This window comes from Manis javanica, chromosome 6 (assembly GCF_040802235.1).
Source record: "Manis javanica isolate MJ-LG chromosome 6, MJ_LKY, whole genome shotgun sequence".
NCBI lineage: Eukaryota > Metazoa > Chordata > Mammalia > Pholidota > Manidae > Manis > Manis javanica.
Genome location: NC_133161.1, coordinates 42,222,462 through 42,234,836, shown reverse-complemented (window position 1 = coordinate 42,234,836; position 12,375 = coordinate 42,222,462). Strand labels below are relative to the sequence as shown.

At 44.8% G+C, this 12,375-nt stretch overlaps 1 protein-coding gene across 3 annotated transcripts in view; it reads left to right on the top strand.

The window, feature by feature from the left end:
- BMPER (BMP binding endothelial regulator) overlaps positions 1-12,375 on the top strand; it is a 230,076-nt gene that overhangs the window by 63,849 nt on the left and 153,852 nt on the right. For all 3 annotated transcript variants that reach the window (XM_073238615.1, XM_073238614.1, XM_073238616.1), the window contains exons 5-6: positions 468-558; positions 4,453-4,535. In XM_073238615.1, the coding sequence (XP_073094716.1) occupies positions 468-558; positions 4,453-4,535 (174 nt within the window). The remainder of the gene's footprint in view (positions 1-467; positions 559-4,452; positions 4,536-12,375) is intronic.

Here is a 12,375-nt window from a genome sequence, read left to right as displayed (position 1 = left end):
ATTATAGAGTTGGTCTGGTTATTTCTAGAAGGGTGGTAAGGATTTAGGTCTCCAGATACCAGCCTGGGGTATTATGTTTGTACTTTATGCTTCTTAAATAATGGCTTAAAGTGTAATAACAACTAAAGAACATATAGTAAGCGCAAAACCTTGAAACAATTGTGAATGAACAGCTAGGCTCTGACAGCTACTGACTGATAGCAAGAAGGTCTTAAGTACTAAATTTCAAAGAAATCAGGAAAGAGACCAAGGACAGGGTAAAGAATGGGTGGCAGGATTTGTATTCTGAGCTTAAAAGCATCAATGGGCAAGCTGGGGACACCTGACCTCATTTGTGTCAGGCACCCCTGGACCTGACACGCACCCTGCCTTTGCACCTTTCTTGTACTAACCTTGTTACTTTCCAGACGTGTGTAACTCCTCAGTGGGAACTCTGGCCTGATTTGACTTGTGGCGTTGTTTTTCAGGAAGGCGTGGTCACAGTGTCTGAGGTGCGGTGTGTTGTTCATTGTAAAAACCCTTCCAGGCATCTGGGGACCTGCTGCCCTGTGTGTCCAGGTAACACTCTCAGCAAGGGGAAGGCTGCAAGGCCCCCTGGTGCAGCACAGGACTGTTGACATCCCTCTGAGCTCTTCCAAGAATGCATGATTTTCCCTACTCCTGACTGAAATTTTTGTCACTTTACATCTGTGTATGTGATGGGTTTAGAGAACAAACTCCTTTGCATAGAAATGTCCGGTTGGACTCTCTGGTGTGCCCAGGATGAATGCAATGTGCTGTAGGTCTTGGCATGTGGAGGCTCCAGGCTCGGGAGGCCTGCTTTCCACTCTACGGGGCTGCAGGTAACGCTTATTTTGGAAGGAAAGGCTGTGGCTTTCCCTTGCTTCCAGAAATCTTTTCACTGCTTCATATTGCAATACCTTGGCTAGAGCTGGCCTTGGTGATGAGGTGACCAGATGTTTTTTGAAAACTGAGAGCACTGTCCCAGAGTGAATTTATCTTAGTGTTTTGCTGGTCTCACTTTTCAGTGTGGTGCAACAAGTTGGACCCACTGTCTTTTTAGAGGGCCCCACTGCCTTGCTGAAGCAAAGGCATCTTTCCATTCCAGTGGCTGGAGTATTTCCTCTTACTTTTCTTAACAGGATTACAAAGGCCTCCCACATCTTTTCTTACTCTTAGGTATGAGCTGAGGAATTTTGAGGTGAGAGGTTTTTTTCCTGATCCCTTAAGCTCCTGGCCCATACTCTTAAACAGATGTTCTGCGTTTTGGGTTTTATTCTGAGTGCTTTTCCTTCCTGGAGTTGATACCCACAACTGCTTCTCTTTGCTTTTTTGGTTCATCTGCAAAGGGCCCTCTGTTCTTTGAACCTTCCTGGGAAATGGCTAAGGCACCCCAAGGGATGTTCTGGAAAGATGAGTCCCTGTTCCCTTTCCAGGCACCTGCCATTCCCTTCCATACAGTCTGAAACATGCCCAGACCTGAGTCCTTTCCAGAGTCCGGTCTTTGTCATCTTTAAATGACAATAAAGATGGTTGTTCTCCAGTTCCTCTAACCTTCCTGAGTTCCCTGGTCAGTCTTCCTTTGGACGCTGGGATTGGGATTGAGCCAAACCTCCTTTTCACGCTGGGATTTCTGGTAAGCCTGTATTATTGGATGAGCTTATGTGAAGGCCGAAAACTGGTTCAAAGTAAAATAATTCTTTCCATAGTCTCATTATTGTGTATCTACCAAGCAGAGTTTGCTTGAGTGCGTTTTTTGCTTGAATGCATTAAAAGCTTTGTATCACATGACCGTACTCTTCAATGCCTAAAGGATCTTTACTCAGATCAGTAGTTCTCCAGACTGTACATTAAAATCACTTGGGAAGCTTAAAATAAGCCTCAATGCCCAGGTTGCATCCCAGATGAATTCCATCAGAATCTCTGGGGGCAAGACCCAGGCCTCCCAGATAATTTCTTTTCACTGCCAAGCCTAACATTGATAATGGAGCAAATTTTATATGTCATATAGATTAAAAAATCATTACAGCTCTTAAATATGAGTTCAGTTGTGTTGAGTAGACTATTACTTTATTGATACAGAATCAACCCAGCCTATATAACATCCTCCTCACTTAGGAGACAGTCATATTTTTAGGCTGCCTTTAAAAGTGGTGGGTATATAAACAGCAGAGTGAATTTGTTTCAGCAGTGGAGGTTATCATATTTGTGCAGTTGCTTCTTTCACTTCGTGTCTGGTTGAGTTCCCAGGAAGGAAAGGCTGAGCTCCGTGGCTGCACGTATTGCAGGGCTGACTTCTCACGACCATCCAGTGAGGGGTGAGGTCCTCTCCGCAGGTCACATGGGATCAACAGACCTAGTGAGAAGAGGTAGCTGCTCCAGGGCCAGGAGTGAGTAAGGGCCAAAGGTGGAGTTGGGGCCTGTTATCCTTCCTGGCCTCCATTCTAGGCTACCTCTTACCACCCACCACACCATAATTGTTCTGCGTGGGTCCAGATGCCCTGGGAAGCAAATCTTTAAAAGTTAGCATGCCAGTGCCACACACTAGCCTATGTCACCTGGACAGGCTCTGTGACCTTGGTTATGGGGTCAAGAATCCACTTGGCTCCCTCTCTTTCATTTCAAAGGCCAACCTTTGGGATGCAAATTAGAAGACTTGGAAGAGGCCACATAGAGAATGCATTATCCTTTGTCTTGGGAGGGAGGACTCAGCCAAGTTTAGCTGGGGACAGTCCTGGGAAGCCTTGGGGCATTCTCCTTGGTAATTCAGGAGGACTGGCATCTGTCATTGATCATGAAATAGTTTTCTGCATAATGACAAACATGTAGGGTCTGTGGGCAGTTTCTTCCTGAAACTGATTTCAGGGCATTCTTACTTGTCTGCTCCTTTCTTTTTGTCTAACTGTTTGCTCAAGGATGGTAGGTTGTGATGGAACAGTTGGCATAGAATTTCCATTTAAAATTCCCTTACTTAAGTTGTTAAATGTAGATTGTCGTGGTTCATCTGCCTATCAATCTATATGGTAGAACCAGTGGTGCAAACATGAAAGAAATGAAGACCCTTTGTTGGAAATGTCTATTGAAAAGAGACATCTGGGCACCTGCCATTATTAACAATGCTGAGATACAGCCGCTGGCAGGGACCCTAGCCTACAGACTTTTCTGTACTGAAGTGGGCACAGCAAGGAGGTAGTTGATTGCTCGTTCTGGGTATGGATATCAAAAAGACTTTAAAAGCACAGTATGGCTCAGATCCTCAGCTTCAGACTCAGTAGCATTCCTCTGCACATCTGTCAGTCTCCATATCTAGCTTTAAATGAATAGGTCTGGCAGCCAGATTGGGTGGTGGTAGGTAATACTTATTGCCCCATCAGGAACCAGCTGCTTCCAGAGGTTGGATGGTTCTGCTGAGACAACATTGGTTGGGAGCCTTGAACGCTTCCCCAGGGACCTGAGCCAACCTTTCACAGGAACTCCTTTGCTGGGTTTTGGCCACTGGTAGTGCTGCTTCCAGCACCGTGTACCCATGCGAAGGGGCCTCAGCTGTTCTGGCGCAATACCTCATGAGGACAGTCCTCAGGAAACTGCCTTTGCCATTAGCTGACAGTCCTTGCATGGCCCGCATGATGGGGGGTTACTGGCCAGCCTGTGCTGCAGGTCATTTCTCAGATCTCCGAAGTGTCCTGAGATCTTTCTGACTAGGAGACACCTACTGGGCTTTTGGTCCTATTTTTAGTCAAACTTGGTGGGGCCACAGCCCCTTTAATGGCACAGAGGGTGGGGCTGAATACCTGTGCAGCACCTCCTGCCCTGCCTTTGCCCCTCTTGCCTTGGCGCCTGTCTGCCTGGTGTGGCCGGTGAGTGAAGGCTGAGTTCGAATCCCAGCCCTGCCACCTGCTGGCTGGGTGAGATGCTTCCTTTCTCTGGGCCATGTTTTCCTCATCTGTGAGCACAGGGATGAGTCCCCACTTTGAGGTTCCCTGGGAAGATGGAGTGAGATCAGGGCTGTGAAGGGCCTGGATGAGGCCGGGCAAACTCACCGAGTGGCAGCCCTGTGTGTCATTAATTGTCTCACTCATCGCTGGCTTCTCTCTCTTGGCCTTCCCTTTGTCTCTCTGGCCCCTCTGGGGGTGCTGGTTCTCTTGGCGGTGGTCACAGTGGTCATGGTGCACCCCTCGGACTTGCAGGGCTCCCACCGTGTACCACTCCCCCCACACTGACCCAGACTCCACTGTCTTACTTGCTTTGTAGCGTCTTTGGGATTCTGGGCCCCTGTCAATCTTTTATACCCTATTTTTTTTTTTTTACCAGGTAGCAGTCTTGTCCTCTGATGAAAGAGGACACTCTGCCGGGTGGAGGTGGGGGTGGGAGATGGATGAGCAGTGGATAGAGGATAGTGTCAGGCTGAATGATGGCTGCTATCCTAATTCTAAACTTTTCTTTGCTTCCCAGGCTGTATGTTCGAGGGTGTGCAGTACCGAGAAGGGGAGGAATTTCAGCCAGAAGGAAACAAGTGCACCAGGTGTTCCTGTGTTGTAAGTACTGCCCTGGGTGTTACAAGGGCATTCCTTCTGTTTAACTGCTCCCGGGATCCACCAGGAGCAGCCCTGACTCTGCAGTTTCTCTTCCTCTCACTCCTGAAGTTGAACCCAGGCAAGAGAGCTCCTTGCTCTAAGGCAGGTTTCTCAAGGTTGGCACCATTGATATTCTGGGCTGGTTAGTTCTTTGTGGTGGGGCCAGCCTCTGTGCTCTAGGAAGTTTAGCAGCTTCCATGGTTTCTACCAATTAGATGCCAGCAGCACTCACCCTTCAGGTGTGATGACCAGAAGTGTCTGCACACATTGCCACATGTCCCCTAGAGAAGAAGGTCATTCCTAACTGAGAACCACTGGCTGAAGGAGTGAGGGAGAGAGGCTGTTTTCCTCCACCTGCCTTCTTCTTGGGGAAGACTTTGTGGCCTCTGTTCTTTGGGGCAGACGGCGCCCTGCTGGGGCAGCTGTTGAGTTCTTGAGTGCTGTCAGTGGGAAGCAGATGGGGATCAGGGCAGCTTACCTGGGGGTACTGCTGGGTGAGAGAGCCTGTCTGCTGCTCGGTCAGTTATCCTGGGGGGAAATGGACAGGAGGAAATGGCCCCTAAACTGTAGATTCAGGGCAGAGCAGGGATTAGGGAGACAAAGCCAAAGATACATTCAGAGCACTTTGGAATGAAAAAAGGAATTTGGCATATATTATAATTTAAAAGAGATCTTTCTTACTAATATATTTCAAATTTGGAGTAAAATCATTGGTAGTGGTGGTGGTAATGGTGATGATGGGGAATGGAGTCTTAACCACCAATCCAAGTTATTTACAGCAGGGAGTTAGTACAACCATCTATTTCTAAAGCTTTTACTCTTTTTTGAATACTGTTTTGAATATACTGTCCAGAATATTTAAAAAAACACATGAGGAACTCTAGCATCCTAATTTTGCCAAAGTAGAATCATGTGTGGGCCATCATAAATCATATCATTTGTCCATTCTCTGCATGTATTTTCTAAAACCATTCTCTCTTCCTATAGCACATACGCACACACAACCTCGAGAGTCCGATTAAAGTAAACATAACCAAGGGCAATGGTTTTTGTATGGCAGAGAAGGAGGTAAAAAAGAAAGGGAAATAGGATATATGTAAAAAAACATACAATATGAGGTATAAAATACACATTATATTATAATATATAAAAACACAAACATAATTTACTAATGAGGATGAACATGAGTTTGCAGATTCAGACTCAATCTCCATGCATTTCCTTTCTTGCTGATTATGGTCCAATAGCTTTATGTTATTTTTATGTAAATAATTTACATTTGCCACTCAATTTTATTTCTTCCATATTGGAACATGTTAAGTTTTCTAATTACATTTTTAAAAAATGTAATCATTCTTTTGAGTAGATTGAGGGAAAACAAGGCACCTTTCAGTAGAAAATTTTAAATCTGCAGCTGAAGGAATTGTCTTTCCCATAACAATGCTCCAAGGTTAGGCAGCTGAGCCTCCTTAATGATTGAGGAGATTTAGAAGGTGGCGAGGAGGATGGACAGTTCCTGTAATTTTACCACTGACAGCCATACAAAGTACAATGTGGGACTGGCAGTGAGTTTAGAGATTAGATGTACAGGGGGCACAAACTCAAGTGCAGTCAAGGCATTCATATTTTATGTGTTTCAAAACACAGTGCATGCTGAGCGAAACACACATGAGGGTCAAGTTCAGGTCCCTGGATGTCCTCCTTCATTTTCAGTTGAAATACAAAGTCAGAGATGTTGTTACTTGCCCAAACTTTTCTGCTTAGTGAATTCTCTACAGGCGTATCTTCTATATCATTTTCTATATCCCTATATTCTAATTTCCTACATTCCTTTATTCTTAATCCTATGTTCTTTCTGTTCTTCATGTTGGTTCCACCCTCAGCACTTCAGGGCAGCTAATGACTCTCTGTCCTTAAGCTAAGAGGACAGGTCGGAGAGAGGGTGGAGCTCCTGTGTGGCAGTCCGACATCTGGGACATCTGTACGGAGGCTTGGGCTGGAGAGGGTCATAAGAGCAGTTTTCCTCTTCATGGAAACAAAAATGTGAGGTGTAAGCTTTCTCTTTTGGCAGCTTGTAATTAAAATATGCTGGTTTTTAATGTTCTTTCATTTTACTATCTTTTGAGGTAGTATGCTAAAAAAAAAGATAATGTCTTGGCAGCAGATGGCTCTGCCTTGAGAGTGATGATTGTGCAGATGATTGCCTTGGAAGGTAATATGCAAACTGGCCCTGGCACTGAGGAGTCTGGGGTTTGATGGTGCTGGTGGGCAGAGGGCTTCTAAGGTTTGGTGTAGAAGGTGAGGTTTGGTGGGAGGGCTGAGGTGCCATCTGACTGAGTGAGAGGGCAGAGCGGACAAGGGCTGTAGACAGGACCACTGTGAGGCTGAATGCTCTGCAAGAAGGCTACATGGAGGGCCATGGGCTGCATATTCCCCTGTAGGAACAGAAGCTTTGGCAAAAAGGAGAACAATAATCCTATGTATACATAGAGATAAACACATTCATTTGAGCATGTGTGTGATAAGTGTGTGCACATATACCTGTGTGAATCTGTCTATATCTATGTATATCTTCACATGCACATATACAAATTTATCCAAATATGCCTATAAATATAAATACAGACACACACATTTACATGCGTAAATTTGGATTCCCCAGAAACAGACATCGAGACAAGTATTTACAGGTAAGTAGTTTCTGCTACAGATAGAGAAGACTGTGGCACGAGGGTGTGGGGCTGAGAAGAGGGGGAGGCAGCTGGTTGCAGGTACGCCACCAGGCGAGGATCATTGGGCTTGGCCAGAGCTCACTCTTGCTGAGCATCCCTAAGCCAGTGTACTATGGTGAGAGAGATGAGATGTGTTTACACCGATTCCCTGCCTGAGATATGTTTATACCAATTCCCATCTGCTACAGGGGCTTTTGACCAAGTGTCATTTTGAGCCTGTCCCTCAGGGGGCATGGTGGCCTTTAGAATCCTAGGCACTTTCACAAGTGCTGGCAGTTGGAAATCTGGCATGTGCACTTGTGTACTGAGGGCGAGAGGGTGTGGGTGGGACAGTAACTGAGTCAGCTACCACATAGGTGTGTATGTCTGTGGATACATATATATTCACACAGGCATAGGTATATTAATATTTTGTATCTCAAAATAGATATGTATATATGTACATACACATACCTGTAGGCGATATTCATACACACATCTTTGGAACACAGGATCACCAGTGTTTTCCTAAACCCGTTACTCTTTCTTATGCCTCCAGTCTGCTGTGCCTGCTGCTGTCCCACCTGTAATTCCTTCCTTTTCCTTCTTCACCTGTGGAATTCTTGACCTTTCAAAGTCAGTTATTTCCAGCCCCCGGCCCCCTGTCTGGGCACTCCTTTCCCCCAGGTGGAGGCAGCAGCTCCTTTCTCATTTGTATTCCTGAGGCTCAGGGCTCTTACTGGCTAGCTTACCTGCCATCTTTCCTGCTTTCCTTCCCCTCATATGCACACATAGCACATGTGCACACACACATAGCACATGTGTGCACACACACACAATACACAGCACACATACACACAAGCAGCACCCAGCACCCGTGTGCACGTGCACACACATGGCACACGTGCGCACACAGTACACATGTGCACACACAGCACACGTGCACACACACAGCACTCACACTTCCAGGTGAGCACCTGCCGTGTTGTAGCACGGTTACTGGTTTCGGTTCCAGTTCTCTGGGTTAGACCGTGGCCTCCATCAGAGCAGGGGCCAGGCTTCTCTTTCTAACCTCAGTGCTCAGCCCTGTGGACTCTCTGTGATGCTGGTGCTCTTTGCCCTCTTTTGTATTGTTGCCTTGGAATGTACTACACTAAAAAACCACTAACGTCCTCTTTTCCAAACTCTGACAATTCTGCGGTTTAAACCTGGCCCGCCCCCGCACAGGAGAACGGCTGTTGTGGGGATGGATGTCCTGCTCTCGCGGGTTTGGGACTCCTGGGAGCACGCCCTGCACGTGTGAAGCGCCCCCTAGTGTGTATGTATTGCCCTGTCTGACGAATAGATTGCGACTCTCCTAGGTGTTCACCACTCTCAAGGCTTGTATTTTACATCCACTCCCCTTAGTTACACTCAACAAATTTGTGGAAATGTCTACCCGTGTTTTTGTGATGTGGTGACAGAGGCAGACCACCAGAAAGACAGTTCATCTTATTGAGATGGATTCCTTAGATAATGAGACAAATGCCTTACACATGATTTTACATCCTTGCCTTCGGTCAGGACATTCATTATCCATGGCATTCCAGACAGTTGAGAGCATGTTAACTTTTGAAGATATCTGGAGATTTCACAGCCTCTCACTTAACCCACGCCAGAAGCAGAGCGTCTAACATTTTTACGTGTGAATATCATTATGACTCACATAGAAAATACAGTTCTTTGCTATCACTTGCTAAACCAGATCATCCTTTTTTTCCCATTATATAACTAAGAGTGCCAAGAGAATTACTTCTCCAATACTAATCAAGGAGGTGAAAACTTGAGTTCCTGTAGCTGTTCCATACGGCTGCATGAGTCACATCACTGTGTGTTCTTTATGGCATGTGTCCAGTGTGAAAAATTCATTTTAAAATGAAAAGAAGATGATTCTTTCCTAAGACAGAAGCAGACAATGCTTTGTAGTTCATAAAGCAAACCGAACATTGGCTAAAGCACCCATCTGCTTCTCTTTCACTTAAGCTTGAGCTTTTGTTCCCTGCTTGAATGAACAGGAAATAGTCCGGTGTCCCTCTGTGCAGTCAAATTTTCAGGGAATGGGATGGTGGCGGTCAGCACAGACATGTCTATAAAACCTGACATCTTCAGGCTTGTAAGACTAAAGACCATGGTGCCAACAGGAGGTGTTTGTGTTCCCTTTCACCGAACTGGTTTAAGAACGCTATGGGCTCAGTGTTCCTGGAAATTGCTTACTGAAGGGGGTAAAGCCCGTGGCGTTGTAGGATACTCTAAAAAGAGTGGCAAGCCCTCAGTCTGCAAAACCCGCCAAATTAACGAGCCAACATCAATTACTTTTGCTGACAAAGGCGTATTAAATTCAGAGGATTTTTAACAATAAACATGAGTTGTTAACGGGCTGTCTGTGATGAAGGAGCTGTACTTTATTGGCTCTTAGAAGCCCTGAAGTCCATAAACACCTTTGGTCTCACTTACACTTCAGATATTGCGAAGTGCTGTCTCCCAGGGAAAATGAAACTCCGGGAAGGTTCTTTGGAGAGAACAAAGAAAATGGAGAGATTCATGGTTCCCATTCCTCTTAGACCAAGTTCCTTAAGATGTTCTGCACAGCCTGGCATGGTCTGCCCTCTGTCATGCTCTCTGGCCTCAGCATCAGCCTTCCCTTTTTCTCTGTGGTCTGGCCTAGGTAGATCCTCCACATGCTGGCTACACAAAGTGTGGGCCCTACCAGCAGTGTTGGCCTCACCTGAATGCTTGTAAGAAATGCAGAGTCTTGGGCCCTATTGAATTGAAATCTGCAGTTTAACAAGATCCCCCACAGGAGTCCTTTGCCAAATAAAGTTTGAGGAGGATTGGTGTAATACCTCATGGCCTTTATCTAGACTGCTTTTTCTGTCTTATCTTCCCTATTGTGCCCTGTACCTAGTTAACCCCCTCCCATCCTGCACTCGGAAGCCCAAATATTCTTCTTTAGGAAGGCTTATTCGGACTACCAAGACCAGATCAGGTCCTGTGGTTATACCTTTTAAAACAACCCATACTTTACTTCCTAAACATTTAAAACGTTTGTAATTAGATATTTCTGTTTGTGGTGATTTCATTTAACTCTATGAGGGCAAAGTGGGGACTTTGTATCTTCAGTGCTTGGTACATAATGGGCACTCATAATATTTGCAGAATTCAGGAAGCACTGAATGCTGACTTTGAGTTCTTTACCTTGCCCTACTGTCTTTCTCTCCCCTCTGCTACTTTATTTTCTCCTTGCACATTTAGTCTTTCCCAGTTCAGCAGGGACTAAGGATGCACACCACAGTAGATGAGCTCCAAGAGGCAGATGGATTTATGTTCAGCTGTTATAGTGCTCATTATAAATTGCTTTGTATGGAATGTGCATGACTTCCCTGGAGATGTCTTGTTTGAGCAGGGTTCTCTAATCCTCAAAGGTTCCCATCACTCATGGCAGCAGGAAGATGCAGTGGCAGGAAGCACTTGCCCATGATCAGGGGTACGTGCTGTGGCAGAGCCCAGAAATGAGAGCATAATGCTCCACCCTCAGAAATGTCCTTGCCCTAAAGTGAGGGGGTGATGTCTCTCACCCCTCCTGCTCCAGTGTGTCCGGCTTCAGCTTGCATTTCCCTGTAATAGGAAACAGTGAGACATCTCATCATTTCCGTGGTCACATGATGCCTTGGCAATCCAAGCCACTTACTCCCAGGCACACCGCCGCTCCTCTGACATGGGGACTCAGGATCCTCAAGACCTAAACTCTCTCACACAGTCTCTGCCTTACTTGTAGAAACGTGCACTTTGGTACATCTTAGAGGCTGTCATTACATCCTCCTGTCCACAGGGAGAAATTTGACTACATTTGGGCAACATATTGGAGAATTGAGCAATAATTGAGTGAATTAGATCAATGTGGGCCATTTATCTAAGCAACACTTATCTAACCAAACCCTTCAGAATAATTTTCAAGACTAGTCTGAAATATGGGTATAATTACTGCAGTGCATTTTGCATTGTGGATGTACCGTCACTCTGAGGACAAATGGTCTTGGCACTGAACAGTTGAATAGAAAAGCCTTTTCATTAAGGGCTGAATGGAACTTGGACCTAGGAGGGTCCTCCAACTTGCTTAGAAAAAGTGACTGGTGCTCTACTTGTTTTTGCCTAGACCAAGAGGTTCTGAATCTTGGTGTTTCAGGTTAGAGAAAATTTGAAAGGTTGTGATTCATCTGTTCATTCAAGCTTCTGTTGGGAAGTCTCCTGTAATGCTGTTCTCTTTAGATTGAATCCATAAATATACAACTATTGTTATGGAGGTGTTAAATTCTTGCTTCTTGAAAATACTACCAAAATGACCTGTTTATAAGTCAAAGCTGAGTTTATTATGACTTACTGTCTTCATTGATTATTATATAGAAAGAGCCTTAAAATAGTCTTAGAAGGAAGAAGGCAAAGGTGGGGTATTTATCAGGTTTTGAGGGGTCTGGTTTAAGGTGAGTTTTTCAATGTAGAGACTTTATTTGGATTTGGCAAGTTTCATAATATACCAGTTTAAACTGGTGGAAACACAGAATCCAGGGCTTTCAAGGTATGTCTTAAAGAATTCATGAGCCCAGTTGAATTATCTGTGCCACTAGTTGTTCTCAGCAACTTCCTGAATCAACAGGGGTCTTAATTGTTTTGATGGGAAACAAGATCGGAAATAACTGTTATGTATTTTAAATCTTATTTCAGTCCTGCTTGATGTGTTTTCAGATCTAATCCTGAATTTTAATCCTCATATATGTCTTTATTTTTGTGGTTTCTAAGGTTCCTTATGATTACTTCTTTACATAATTTATAGCTGAAGCATCCTATGATGTTGTTTTTCTACTTAGGGAGACACCATCTCAAAAATGAGCCCAGTAGGGGAAATAGTTGGAACAGAAATTTCTTGTATGACATTTGAGCATCAATAGGAGAACACACAGTTTGAAAAGAGATCAGCAAATGATTTATTTACAGAGAACTTATTGATGATAGTAGTTTACTGAGTGTATACCATGTGCCAGATACATATAATACTT